The sequence below is a fragment of the Acomys russatus genome, chromosome 11, assembly GCF_903995435.1.
Source record: "Acomys russatus chromosome 11, mAcoRus1.1, whole genome shotgun sequence".
NCBI classification, from domain to species: Eukaryota; Metazoa; Chordata; class Mammalia; order Rodentia; family Muridae; genus Acomys; species Acomys russatus.
The window spans coordinates 20,563,175-20,578,559 of NC_067147.1; the positions used below are offsets into that span (position 1 = coordinate 20,563,175).

Below are 15,385 nucleotides of genomic sequence, written 5' to 3' on the forward strand. Positions count from 1 at the left end.
GTTCTTCTTGCTGTATGTAATTTTTCTACTTACGTGTAATAATATAAATGTATATGCCAAAAATAAATAAAATTAAAGAAAGAAGACTGCCAGAGAATTAAACATTTTGACACACAGTAAGGTAGTAAAAATTTTGATCAGATTTCAAAGTAAAAAGTCTCTAAAGATGGTTTGAGTAAATTATCTTTGGAGTCCCTTGTCCCAGTGATGCATGGCTTGAGCACTTTTATTTACTCCTTGAAGATACCTTCTTTCTTTTAAATACATGCTGCTGGTCTTTCCCTGGTGATCGTCATATGTGATTTTGCTAGTACTGAGTTTTTGAAGTATACATGTTGCCCAAAGACTGACATAGTTGGTCAACTTTTATGTAGTTTAAGTCACATACATGTTAAATTCTCTGGAATTAACTAAAGACTTATAAAACATACTGTTTTCTCCTCTACCTTTACCCACGAGAGCTGCTGCAATGGCATTTTATTGTCAACAAAATCTTTTGGCTGATTTTTATGGAAATAAATTATTTTATAACACAGATGATCTTAATGAAACACACAAAATTATTTCTCTACCATTGAAAAGCAACACTAATTAAAGATTTATAATACTATGTGCCACTGGGGAATTTCCAGCTACAGAAAATATAACATACACATATTAGCTAAATAGGCCATTTATACTTTGGTTTACTAGATTCTACAGCCTCATTGTATGTATGATATCGAGGAATTATTAACTGCCAAATATGTAACTTTTAGTTAATTGTAATGATATTTAGAATACATCTTTCAAAGTTAAACTATTTTCAAACTGCAATAAGTTTAGTACATATTTTGCAAACACATTCTTGGTATGTCCTAGGGAAATCTTTAAACCTCCTCTAACAGAATCTCAGGGATGGTCATGATCTAACAGATTTATAGCTTGTATGCACTGAATGCCGTCCATAGTCAGCAATGTTGATTGAATGTGCAGTTCAATCATTCTACATACTAACCTGGAGGAAAAGAAACTACTGTGTAAAATAGTCCCAAAATTATTATATATAAATACAGCATTATATTTATGCCAGTCAGAAACATATATATGCATACATACAAATTAAGATGGATTTATTAAAGAGTACACTAAACTAAAAGGTTTATGTATTTTATATTAAATGCAGAACTTAACAATTCATGATAAAAAAGATACCTTTTGAAAGTCCTAGAATAAATAAACGAATGACTTAGTGCACGGTAGAGCGGAAGATCAAGAGAGAGAATAAAAGGGAAAGGGCTTTTACTCCTAATTATCATAATTAACTTCTGAATGCTTGGTTAAGATTAGTGATGGGATGCAATTGATTCTTTTTAATAATGAATAACTTTTATACTGCACTGATCAGAAAGCGCATTGGTATGCATAAGCAACAAAACTATGTTTACTGAAAAGACAGATAATTTTAAAAGAAAAGTAATTATGTATATGATTCTTGTTATAAGAAAATAAAGAAATAAATCAATAAAAACTAATACAAGGATGGATGACTTAGCACAGAGCTCCAAAAGAAAAAAAAAAATAAACTGTTTGAAAATCTTCTATAGAATGGTGATTTTTAAACAAAATGATTTCTGGGAAAGGCAAAGTTGGGTTCTCGCTTGCAGCTCAGTACAGCATTGAACAGTAGAGCCACAGGCGCAGTGTAACTCACAATCCTCCTGCCTCAGCCCCTAACTGCTAGGATGACAGGCATGTAACACCACTAGAACTTCTTTTTCCAAGGCAGTAAGTATGTAAGCTTTTTGAAAAAAAAAAAGTGCCCAAAAAATTCTTAACACACAAATGTATTAGCATAAAACTATAACTCTATCAAAGTTAACTATTGAAGGTATCAAACTAATATAACTGTGGTGAAATGGTTTTATTAAAACATGAATGAGGTATGAATTCACTTCCTACTGAACACTATTAAAGAAAATAATAAAAAAATAAGCCATGGGCCTGATATATGGGTCGTTCCCTATAGTACCTGCCATACAAGCATGAAGACATACATTTGAACCTGGAACCCCATAAAAATGCCAGCCATGGTGTCCTCTGGAGGTTGAACTGAGATCTGAAGAGTTACTGGCCAGCCAGCCTAGAAGAAGGTCCATGCTCCAATGAGAGATTCTATAAAATACAAAGTGGTCACCTCTCAAAGTATCTGAGGCTGACCTCTGTCCTCTATGTGCAAATATCCTCAACAACCCAGGAGCCCACAAGACCTCTCTCTCTCTCTCTGTCTGTCTCTCTCTCTCTCTCTGTCTGTCTGTCTCTCTCTCTCTCTCTCTGTCTCTCTCTGTCTCTGTCTCTCTCTCTCTCTCTCTTTCACACACACACACACACACACACAGAGAGAGAGAGAGAGAGAGAGAGAGAGAGAGAGAGAGAGAGAGAGAGAGAGAGAGAGAGAGAGAGAGAGAGAGAGAGGAAGAGGGAAAGGGGGGAGAAAGAGCAAGGGAAAATAACAGTGACATAGAGACAAATATTGACCAAAACTGGAGGAATGGATGACATGCTTCCTTGGGAAACTTCTCAAGAAGTATGGAGCTATCCTATGACCCAGAAATACTAATACTAGGTATATAAACAGAGATTTTGCAATGTCTTAAGACCAAACTCAGTATTTTCCTCCCAGCTTAGCTTTTAGCTCTGGGCAAACTGTTAACACATAACTTTCTTTATACTAGAAAATTCTCATTTTCTACAACCTATATAGCTTTGTTAGTCTTAATATGGATCTTTATAATTTCCTAAAACACATTTTATAATTTTTAAATGATAAATTGGGGAAGAGAACAAGATCAAAACTATTGAAGCCTATAAAATATCTAATGATTTTTAAGATCATCAAACATTTCTAGAATAGTAATGCTCAGTGTGAACTGTTAAAAACTCTTAAAGAGAACAGCAAGCCAAACTCATTAATTTAAAATTTTTTATTTTATGTGTATGGGTGTTTTGCCTGCATGAAAATGCCTGGTGCCTGAAGAGGCCAGAAGAGGGCGACAGATTCCTCACAGACAGTTGTGAGCTACAGGATGAGTGAGTCAATCCAGCTCTGGTCCTTGGAAAGAGCAGCCAGTGCTCTCAACTGCTGAGCCATGTCTGCAGGCCCTAGTGAATTGAAGTCTTAAAACATATTCATATGAAAACTAGACAACTGAAGCCAGAGAGATAGTCAATTTTGTAAATTGTTTACCAGATAAAGAAGGGGCCTAAACAGCCAGGTGTGGTAGGTTCTCACTGTAACTCTTTTACACACACACACACACACACACACACACACACACACACACACACACACACACACACACACACACACACACACACACACACACACACACACACACACACACACGATCCTTTGGGCTTGCTGGCTAGCAAGTCTAGCAGAATCAGGTCTGATGAGAGAGCCCTGTGTCAAAAAGTAAATTGGAGCCAGGTGTTGTGGCACTCACTACTGACCCCAATTAGTATTTGGGAATGAGATGTAGGCAGGTCTCTGTAAGTTCCAGACCATCCTGGTCTAGAGCTCTAGGCAGCCAGGGCTACACATTCAGACCTTGTCACAAAATAAAATAAAGTGGAGGGGCAATTGAGAAAAACACCCAGTGTTGACCCCTGGCCTTCACATGCACATGTGGGACCATGGGCATGCACAGACACATATGAATTCACAGCTTTCCCACACTCTTATATAAGAGTATCTACAACTTACATGTTATTTTAGCTTTAGGGTAAATTCAATAAAACCAGAAGAAAAATCTTGAGAAAGCTAACCAACTAACTTGTATAATGTAAAATCTCTTTCGGATATAACCTAGGATTTTTGCTTATATATCTTCTGTACATGTACGCTTTTCCACATAACTCTAATTATAGAATATCTTTGTGGGATAAGTTTCTAAGGGAAATGTCAGAAAATTCAAAGATTCTAGAAAAAATGGATCACAAGAAAATTCTTAAAAATCATTCTTCAAATGAGTTAAGGCTGTATACTATAGTCCTCATCAACGATGGACTAAATACAGATAATTCAGATTACTTTTCACAATAATAATAAATATTTAATGCAATCATGCAAATCACTTGTTTAAAATAGGTACAATTTTCTGACTTGTTTGCTTTTAATTCTAGCAAGGGAAAAAACTCCAAAGTTGTTTATTTTGTAGTTAAAGAATAGTGTGCCTGTGTGCATGTCTGCATAAGGATATTTTCTATGTTATTAAGAATTATACACCCTTTAAATAATACCTTATGATAAGGCTAACTTCGCATTAAATTTACTGTCCTATTTTTAGGGACCCTTACTAATATAAGGTTTCAAAAGCGAAAGCACATTTGTTTCATCAACATAACCTTTAATATAATTTTGTATATACCAATGAAATTTTAATGATGAGTTTTTAAAAAATTGTGACTCCACATGCTATATCCTCACTTATAAGTGGATTTTAGCCGTATAATACAGGATAACTCTACTAAAATCCACAGACCTAAAGAAGCTAAATAACAAGGAGGCTCCTAGGGAGGATGCTTAATTCTCATTCAGAAGGGCAAATAGAAGAGACACCTGTAGCAATTGACGAGCGGGAACAGGATCGGAGCCTACCATAGATTCCTGTGAAAGACTCCACCCTGCAGGGGATCAAGGCAGATGCTAAGGCTCTGGCCACTTTGGGGCAGAGCATAGGACATCTTATGGAAGAGTTGGGGGACAGAAGGACCTGAGGGGGACAGGAGCTCCACAAGGAGAACAACAGAGCCAACAAATCTAGGCCCAGGGGAAACAGCAGAGACTGATGCACCAACCAAGGACAATGCATGGAGAGGACCAAGACTGCCTTCTAAGATGTAGTTGATTGGCAGCACAGTCTCTGTGTGGGTCCCATAGTATAGGGAGTAGGGACTGCCTCTGCATGGACTGTGTTGCCTACTCACTGATCACTTCCCTATAGCTGGATGGCCTTGCCAGGTCACACAGGAAGAGGACGTGGGTAGTCCAGATGAAACCTGATAGGCTTGAGTCAGTTGGTAGGTGAGGGAGTCTCCCCATTTCTGAGGTCTGGGGGAGGGAAAAGAGAGGGAAGGTAGGACCAGGAGGAGATGAGGGAGGAGGCTACAATATGGATGTTACAATGAATAAATTAAAAATAAATAAATTACAAAAATAAGAGAAAGGAAAAAAGTTTCTTTGAGTCCTAAGCATAAGATCTCATTATTTATTATAATGGATAATACATAACTATATATACTATATAGAATCAATTACCATAAATATATAAAATGATTTTAAATATAAATTTTAGAATATATTTATCTAATATTTTCACATTTTGAGAGAATACCAAAAAGGATAGGATACTGTTTGCAGAGCAATGCCAATGCTTTTATAAAATATTTAAAAATAAGACCTGATACATCTTTTTGAAAATCACATAAGCTAGAAATGTAACAAGTTCATCTTGTTTGCTGTATTCACACCCAATCTTTCTCACCAGAAGAAGACCAATGATAATTTATAGGCAATCACAGAAGAATTGAATTCGGAGGACTTGTTGCCCTGCTTCGCCAGCAGAATGTGTACATGTTATCAAGGGCGTGGTCTAGATTCCACCCTCTGCCTCCAAATAGAGTAAAATGAAGATAACACTAATTTAAACAGGCTACAGGAAATTTCATAATATCCCTATATTTTAAGTTTGGAAGAGGGCTTTCAAAAAATAAAAAGTATAACCTTAGCTTTGACAATGAAACTGTTCATATGTATATAATCATTTTCTGTTATAAGCTATTATAAATGCCTGCGTCAAAGTCATTCAGTATGACAGCCCCTTTCTTTTAAGCAATTCATAGTCTTCCAAGTGATTATTAGATATGACTTAGAGTAAAAATGTTTTAAAACAAAATAATTCAAATAGTTCTGAAATAAAATTATGATAATTAACATTTATTTGGACTTAATTAAGGAAATATAGATACTAGACAGTGTTAGATCTTTTCTAATATTTTAATCACATTTTAACCAATTTATTAGACCGTGTCATATGGATGAAGACTGGTTTAAGTAAGTTTTACTTATTCTTGTCCCTATTCTCTCTCTCTCTCTCTCTCTCTCTCTCTCTCTCTCTCTCTCTCTCTCTCTCTCTCTCTCTCTCTCTCTGCCAACTGACAAAATAAACAGGCTTTGGAGCATAAAGAAAGGACTGGAAATAAAATACTTGGTTCAAAACTCAGTTGTTCTAGGCCTGGAGAGAAAGTCTAGGACTAAGAGCGCTTTCTGCTCTTACACCGACCAGAGCTCAGTTCCCAGCACCCAGGTCAAGCAGCTAACAACTGTATGTACCTCCAGCTCAAGAGGAATCTGTTGCTCTCTCCTGGCTTCCTCTGCCCTCCCTTGCCCAAATGTGCATGCTTGCATGCATGTGTACACACACACACATAGAGAGAGAGAGAGAGAGAGAGAGAGAGAGAGAGAGAGAGAGAGAGAGAGAGAGAGAGAGAGAGAGAGATGCTCACAAAATTAAACAAATATTTTTAATAACAATTCTCAGTTATTCTCTTTAGCATGCCTGAGGACAAAATCTAGTATCAATTTCATTAGACCGGAACATCAATTCACTGAAGTACCTCACAGGCTAAAAGAGTGTTCAGAGACATTTTAACTGAGTAGTTTAAACATAAGATAATTGATGCATACTTTCCACTCAAAGTGAATAAACAGTTTGAAGTGCTTGTATTTTACAGTTTTTACAATTGCAACCACAAAGCCTGCCTGGGTTTTTACTATGCGGCAACACTCATAATAAGCTCAATAAGTCTAAAGCAAGTTTCCCATCATGGGAAGATGGTCAAAGGCACGATGTACCTAGCCAGCCCTGCAGGCCTCATGGACCTAGCAGGCCTGCAGGCAGCATGGACCTAGCCAGACCTGCAGGCAGCATGGACCTAGCAGGCGGGCAGGCAGCATGGACCTAGCCAGGCCTGCAGGCATCATGGACCTAGCCAGGCCTGAAGGCATGAGTGGCAGCTGGTCTTATATCAAGTCTGAAGAACATACTTATTACACACTTACCCTTTTGTTCTTTGAAGCACCTCAAGTCCACATTTGAAATGCTGAATTGTCCAAAGTGATACTACTTACTAAATTCTACATGTATTATTATCCAGTGATTTAGTTTAATGAGATGTATCATTGCATGAAAGCAATGATCCTGCACACCAATAACACTGGCAAGACATTTAGTGAAAATGTACTGTACTGTATAAACTTTCCACCTTGTTTCTTTTGCATAGAAAAATTGATGGCCAGAAATATGCATGATGTTTAAAAAACAGATTAATAGTTTAATGTCAGGCTTGCTCATCATGCACTGCTGCATATTACTTAAATTTGAAAGGTATTAACAAAGGCAGTTGAAATGGTATATTTAATTGAAAATATCCATTGCCTCAGTGTCCCAGAGGAAGTCATAATTTATACCAGAGGAGGGCATACAGAATATACAGGAGAGATACTGGAGGTAGATGCCACTTGAACCCTATTTTCCCAGATACAAAGAGCTTTTGTGGATTCTAATAGTTCATAAGAGTCAAGTGATCTGTCATCCTCAGAAGGCAATTATTACGCACAAGAGTGAAGAAAAGGACAAAAAGTGGCTCAGCATGACAATTATGCCATGTGTCCCATAGAAAAGCGACTTAATTTTGATTTGACTTATATAAGATTTGAACTTGAACTCATGTCTGTACCAAGTCTGTACACCTTATCTCCTCTTGCAGTGAAGTTTTAAATCACCAGCCTTCACACTTAAGAGGTGCTCAGAGTCAAACGCTCCTGAGAGTTTATTGCTTTTAAAACAGATGAAGTGATCTCCCAAACCCCAAAGCTAAGAACAAACGGGCTAGTAAGTATACTAAAATCTCACTGTTCCCATGAACTCAGTCTACCCAAACTTCATATACAAATGTAAAATTCTATTGGATTCTTAGCCAGTCACTTCAGTTTTATTCTCATGAAAACTAGGGATGGGCTCTTCTGAATATAAAATTGCATTTGTGAAATGTTAGAATTAACAGAACTATATGCAACTGTCTCTTAATTAAATTCACAAATAGTACAGTATATCAAATCATAGAAAAGAAAGCATGGGTTCTAACCACTTTGTCCTCCTTTGGGAAAACATCCAAGGAAGCAGAGCAGGGAGAGAAGAGAGAGAGAGAAACAGGAATGAGCGACACATTAATAAAGTGATGTCAATACAACAAGTACATTTCGTCAAAGTTTTAAAACCACATGTTTACAAGAAGCAAGTCCTATACTGAATGCACACACACACACACAGGTTCTACCATGTACTGCATGCAACAACTGGGTCCAGTTCCTGAGTTTTAGAACTTAGGTTAGTAGGCTTAATTTTAATCATTCTTCGGTACCAGGTGTCCTGAGACACACCTGTAACCCTAGCACTCAGGAAGCTGAGGTAGAAATATCTGAAAGTTGACATCCACCAATAGCAAGATGCTTGAGATAGCAAGCAGTATCTCAAAAAAGCAAAAACAAAAAGAAATGTCAGTTCACCATATGTTGCCACCTATTATTGAAAATACCTTATTAAAATAAATAAGATGATAGTAAAATTTTATTAAATTACAGTGAAAGCAGTTAGATAGAAAATCTAGGAAAATCTACTAATGAAAAGTGTCATAGATTAAAAATGGAAAAATATATTAAATATTTTAGGCATGATTTACTCCATAACAATAAAAATATTATTTATTTCAGTATTTTATCATCAGAAAAAACAGGTTCATATAATATTTTGTTCTTGTGCATAGACAACATTTTAAGCTAGACCCTCTTTAATTTTATTTCTTTAATTTTTTTCCAAGTTGGGGTGATTTTAGTATAAGAGGAATGAATTAGCACAGGCTTTAGTATCTGATTCAAAGAATAAAAATATTTCCTAGCTCAATTTTTTAAAATAATCTGAGTTTGACCCTAATGACTTCGATATACCAGCAGACAACTCTGTGGCAGTTGGCTTGCCTCAACTCTGTACTGGGACATTAACAGCCTCACCAGCTGTGGGTATTCAGCCACCACTAACCCTCGGCTGATGTGGCTGATGTACAGTGTGAGTGGAGAACCTTGCAGACTAGTATTGTAATCACCTCCAGGCCCCACTTGCAAAAGCTCATCCCAAAGTATGTATTTACAAACACTAAAAACCAGGACCGGGGATTAACAAGTACATCCTGTGGACCCTCTACATGTGACATTGGCTCAAATCATCTTTATTTCACTCTCATAACAAGACAATCACTATTCTCTTTTGTAGTTATGGAACCTCTTGAAGTATAGAATGTGTTTCTTATACTCAGTGTCTTAACTCGCTAGGAAGAGATTCTAGAATATCCTACGACAATCCAGATGACCAACAACTACATGGTCAACTAAGAAGGTTGTTCTCAATTTTAATTGGTTTTTCCAAATTAGCGGAATTTCACGAGTGGCTAAAGCTTTAACGGTTTGTAATAAGTGTCCATCACATTTTACACATGGTTAGACAACACGGTATATTCTTGGAATAAATACTGAGAAACATTAAGGCAACGACCATTGTAATTGTTCGATACTATACCACAGATCTCAAGCAAAACTTCAATTTTGATTTCTTTATGAAAAATTCTACTGTAATAACACTGAGAATGTGAGATTATAGCACTGAAAAATAATCTGTAGTAAATACATGTTAATATGGATCTTGAATTTCACAAATGCTAGTTTTGATCCTGTTACATTAGTAAATATTTATTTTTATTTAAAATCTTAAAGCATAAAATGTTTGTTCTAACTTAAAACTATGGTACCACAGTCAACCATGTTCTAAGTTGAACAAAATTCAAAAATTGCTTCAGGTGGGAATACAGCTCATAACCCCACCATTTAAGAATGGCTCATTCATATTTTCCTTAAATCCTGTAATACTTCTTATAAGATGAACTTGGCACTGTTTCTCAGGCTTGATATTAAATATGAAATTTCTATTATGGGAGCACAGGCTATGTTGAAAGGCACAGTTTACCCTGTGTTTTACTATCTCTCGTTCTTTCTGAAAACAAATGACACAAAAACTACAATGGATTTTCTTTCTTCTTTTCTTTTTGATTACAAGAATTGTTTATAGCTACTTCCAAGTCTTGTACAATCCTTAGTGAAACTAAGTTTACATCTACTTCAAAAATAAATGCTCAGGACTGGCGTTTCTTTTGGCTTAGAACAGGAATCAATTATAACGCTCCACACATGCGAAGTATCATTTTCAGTGCTATTACATCACTGTTCTACTGTTTTGCATCTTGTAAATTGGCAAAATGCAGAAGGCTGTATTCTTGTGCATATTACACTCGTGCATTAGCTCCCAAGCACACACGTATTTACATGCTTGCAAATGTGGTAGTTGTGTTCAGCTCTCGGACACCTGGTGTATTCACAGGACACTCACGTTGTTCGATCGCAGAGACACACGGCCCCCACAGCGTGCACAAAACTTGGTGCGACAATAGGAGCAAAGATGGCCACATCCATCAGCAAACTTTGTTTTATGGCAGATTCCACACGTAGGGGCATCATCTTTGTGCTCTCCCTGGTAACGCCTTGCTTCCTCTCCGATTTTCCTCACTTGCTCTTTATAGCTTTCAAACTGTTGATGCAATCTCCTGGGCAAAAGAGATGAGAGGGTAAACTAAGTAAATGAATGAAGACAGACAAACTCAGCAAGCGTTCCTAAAGCAAATGAAAGCTGTGCAGTTTGAGGAGGGAAAGCAGCACCTGCAAATCTACTTTCTCGATTAAGCTGAAAACAATGAGCAATCTATCCTGGTGTACATACACATACCCTGATCTTTCTTGATCTCAATCAAGAGCCCCCACCTTTACAACTTCCAGTGGTGTATCAAACACAGCGGCTAAGGAAAGCCCTCCCGCATAAGAACTTTTACAGTAAGATTCAACACACTTCCCCAATTCATCAGTTAAATTCTCTTCATCTTAAGTTGCTATAAACAGAAACTATTCGAACAAAACTCTGACCTACAGTGAGTCTCCCAGAAGAAGGATTTCTCCACACTTTAAGTGAGAACAGAGAGTGTTGAATGAAGCCTAGTCAACAGTCTTCAGCTGTCTCACTAGGAGAAAATCCTGGGGAACACCTGTGTGTCTGAATTAGTGGGCTGGACATGAGTGCTCCCTAAGATGCAGGCAAAGACGCCATTGTTAATTTTTGCAGTCATACTATGCTCCACACAGGGTAACTGTGAGAGTTGGACTCCCCAGACACAGAAGGTGGTGAGCCTTCCGTGATCAGTGCCTCAGCACTGGGATTTGGTTATGTTTATGTGTTTCCTTTGAACCTCTTAACAGCTCCTGAGAAGAAATTTCTCTTTGCCATTGGTAGTTTTTCTATTTAATGCACATTTACAGCAAAAGTGTGTAAGCTCCCATGCAACACAGTTAAAACTTGACATGATTCCCAACTGGTAAGTATCATGATTCCATCTTATGAAAGAATAATGTATGTGACATTTTGTTTACTGAATGCACAAACATCTAGTCAGTTCACTGGTGAATATTTGATATATTAACTACTTTATACTTTGTTATTAATACAGGACCAAGTTAGTAGGAAAGAGCCAAGAATGACTATTATTTCAAAAGATGCTCAAAACAGAATATGAGTTTCGTACCTTCTATTATATGAAATGATTGTGAAGAATGGAAGCAAAGCAATTTAAGTAGAAATAAATTCTATACATGAGGGGAACCAAGAATAAATACTTATTATGTAGACCCTGTCAGATCTTTACTGCTAGGGCCACTAAGTAAAATCTAGTAAGGAATCAAATACGTTAAGGAAGAATTTTCTTATAAATGTATTCTATAATATAGGATATGATTTAGTATGGGTGTCAGTAGACTTTTCAGAAAAAGGTCAGATAGTAAATATCTTAGCCTTTATGAGCCATATAACATTTGTTGTAATTACTCCACTCCCACTGGTCTGACAGGAAAGCAGCCATAGATAGTAAGCAAATGAATGAGTGTGTGTGAGTGCTAATAAAATTTTTATTTATAAAAAGAGAGACAGTAGACTAGAATTGGCTTATAGGCCAGTCTGTCAGTTCTTCATTAGCATTTGTTTTATGCATTATAGCATAATGCAAGTGCTTTAGCATTTGTTTTAAGATATAATGGTTTCAAAACAAAATCCTCTTGGTATTTCTAAATTTACCCTTAATAATTTTACATATTTTATTTGGGCGTGGTGGCACACACCTTTAATCCCAGCACTCAAACCCCACCCCCCGCCAAAAAAATAATTTTACACATTTTTTAAAGCCCAATCCAAAGGGCCTCTATCTCATGGTTTTAGTGTTTTTCTCTGGTTTTGGTCTATGTATTGAGATTGAACCCAGGGCCTTGTGCTTACCGAGCACATACTTTAGGACTAAAATACACATTTAGTCCATGAAGGAAATCTTTGTAACATATGAGGCTCTGGCCACTGAGATAAAATCCTTTTCAACTGCAATCTCATGGAACTCCATTTGTTCACTCATAGGGAACTTCATATATTTTAATAACTCATCATTACTATTCCTGTATATGACACTTGTTTTCAACTAGACAGTAAGTATAACAGATGCACAATTTGGCAAACAAGGAAGACATGGACATTATTGATAATAGCCAATATGCATTTTATAAGTGCATGTTTATGTATTTAAATATGTAGTTATACTTTTCATAGTCCATTCTGAGGGAAAACACATGTAACTTGCAAGTGAGTTCATACTGAAGACAAAATATCTGCAAAAGAAACCCTCACCTAGTCCCATAAAACAGTAAAAGTGTTGGCTAAAATGCTTTTTAACTTGAAATGTATGCTAGGGGAGGAAATAAAGTGTACAACTAGGCACAGGCTCCTGGGGATCTGTGACCAAGAGCTTCAATTTTCATTGTTATACAGTGAAAGTAAGTGCTTTTGTACTTGAAATAAAATGTATGATATCCAACTCAGTAGTGGAAAAATATGAAATTTGGGCAAAAAAAAATCAATACAATGGATTTAAGTTAAAAATGAAAACATGAAGTGACAGAGAAAGAATGGTGAGTACAACAGCAGAGTTGAAGATGACAGAGATAATGACCCGATTAACAATCACGAGTAGAACACAGCACAGCATGACTACCAGACAAAGACGTTCATGACAGATCGTTTAAAAATCCAGGGGTCCCGCTCAAACTAAGGCACCAGCCAAGGACAATACAGGAGGTAAACTTTAAACCCCTTCCCAGATCTAGCCAATGGTCAGAATATTCTCCACAGTTGAGTGGAGAGTGTGATACGACTTTCTCACGTACTCTGGTGCCTCACATTTGACCATGTCCCCTGGAGGGGGAGACCTGGTGGCACTCAGAGGAAGGACAGCAAGTACCCAAGAAGAGACTTGATACCCTATGAGAATATATAGGGGGACGTAATCCCCCTCAGGAACAGTCATAGGGGAGGGGAATAATGGGAAAATGGGGGGGGGGAGGAATGGGAGGATACAAGGGATGGGATAAACATTGAGATGTAACAAGAATAAATTAATAAAAAAAAAAAAATCTAGTGAACTGGGGTTTGGAACGACAGACTCGCACATAGTATGACTTGTGATTCCTAATGACCTGGGGGTCATTTCCATTAACCATGAAGACGGATAGAACATTTGAAAAAACAGGGGAAAGAGATATTTCAGGGAAATGATTTTACTTTTCAAAAATTTGGGGAGGGGGAGAGTTTCACAGCAGGGTTTTTCTGTGTAGCCTTGGCTGTCCTGGACTCACTTTGTAGACCAGGCTGGCCTCAGACTCACAGTGATCCACTTGCCTCTGCCTTCCAAGTGCTGCAATTAAAGGTGTGTGCCAGCATGCCCAGCCAGGAAAATGGTTTAAAAAAAAAGTGAATAAATAAACTATGGTATGATATTTAACTAAAAAGCATTGCTAAACCCAGGGGGTTTGCCTCTGTATGTTCTATGATCTGAAGGCTGAAACATGAAGATTGAGCTTAAGCCAGCCTGGGTTATACAGCAAGATATCATCTCAATAAAACACACACACACACACACACACACACACGACAATAAAGATTACTTATCATTTAAAATGTGAACTTAATGTTTTACATAGCATGTTTGGACTTAACTGGATAAAATATAAAGAGAAGAAAGTCATCTTTAAATTTTACACTTCCTCCTTTAATTGACAGGCCAAGTAGATAAAAATACATCACAATAAAGGATATTTTATGCCTAAGCATAAACATGCCTATGATATGTCTGTACATGGGTTACACAGATGTGTGTAAATTTCTCCATCAAGCACATTATCCCAGCTAGTTGACTGAGATGGTGACTCTGCATCCGTTTTCCCCTCTCACATTGTTTAAATACATATATGAAGCTTCTGAAAGTCTGTGCCTCAAGATATTCGAGGGGGAAATTTGTTTATATTTGTTCTCTCCCTCTCTCTCTCTCTCTCTCTCTCTCTCTCTCTCTCTCTCTCTCTGTCTGTCTCTCTCTCTTTCTCCATATATACATATGTGTGTGTGTTGTGTGTGTGAAACATTTCATATTAAGGAGGAAATGATCATGTCTAGCTCATTAAATATCACCAAATAGCAAAAGAACGCAACAGAATTACAAAGGTAAATACATTTAATGATATTGACATGTACAAAAGAACTGATCATGCACTTGATTAGTTTTCAGAAGAAATGCATGCATTTAACTCTATAATAATTTTGTGGAACAGATAGTAACATTTACATTTTGTAGACAGGAAGACCAACTTTTGTCTGAGACCTTCATTTCCTGTTTCTATGTTGACACTGCATTCTAAATTCGCCTTCTTAAAAGACACTTTCCTGAGCTCACATAAAGGTAGACAGTAAATATGGATTCAACTTGCAAATTAAAGTATTTCTGGAATCATAAAAGTGTGAATTGCCAAACAATGCAAACCTTTGGTGAACTTCAGCTGAAAAACATGAATAAAATCTGACAATGGAAAAACAAAAGCTACAATGATGAACTCATTCCATGAAACTTGATTCTCCATAACACTTTCATTACTCACTCCTCAGTATAATTTCATTACAGTCTATCTCTCCATAGCATCTGTCCCCAAACTCCCTTTTTACCAAACACAAGTGTGTTACTGGTAAGATGAGATTTTTCCATTGATATGTGAGGGAAGGCCTCTGGAGTCTTACTTTCTCTATGGGAGAAGCAAGAGTAGATCCAGGGC

General features: G+C 37.0%; 1 protein-coding gene across 6 annotated transcripts in view; it reads right to left on the bottom strand.

The window, feature by feature from the left end:
• Positions 1–15,385, bottom strand: part of Rims1 (regulating synaptic membrane exocytosis 1) — a 479,929-nt gene that overhangs the window by 268,424 nt on the left and 196,120 nt on the right. For all 6 annotated transcript variants that reach the window (XM_051152982.1, XM_051152985.1, XM_051152984.1 and 3 more), the window contains 2 exons: positions 10,536–10,749; positions 8,188–8,199 (listed from right to left, as the gene is read on the bottom strand). In XM_051152982.1, the coding sequence (XP_051008939.1) occupies positions 8,188–8,199; positions 10,536–10,749 (226 nt within the window). The remainder of the gene's footprint in view (positions 1–8,187; positions 8,200–10,535; positions 10,750–15,385) is intronic.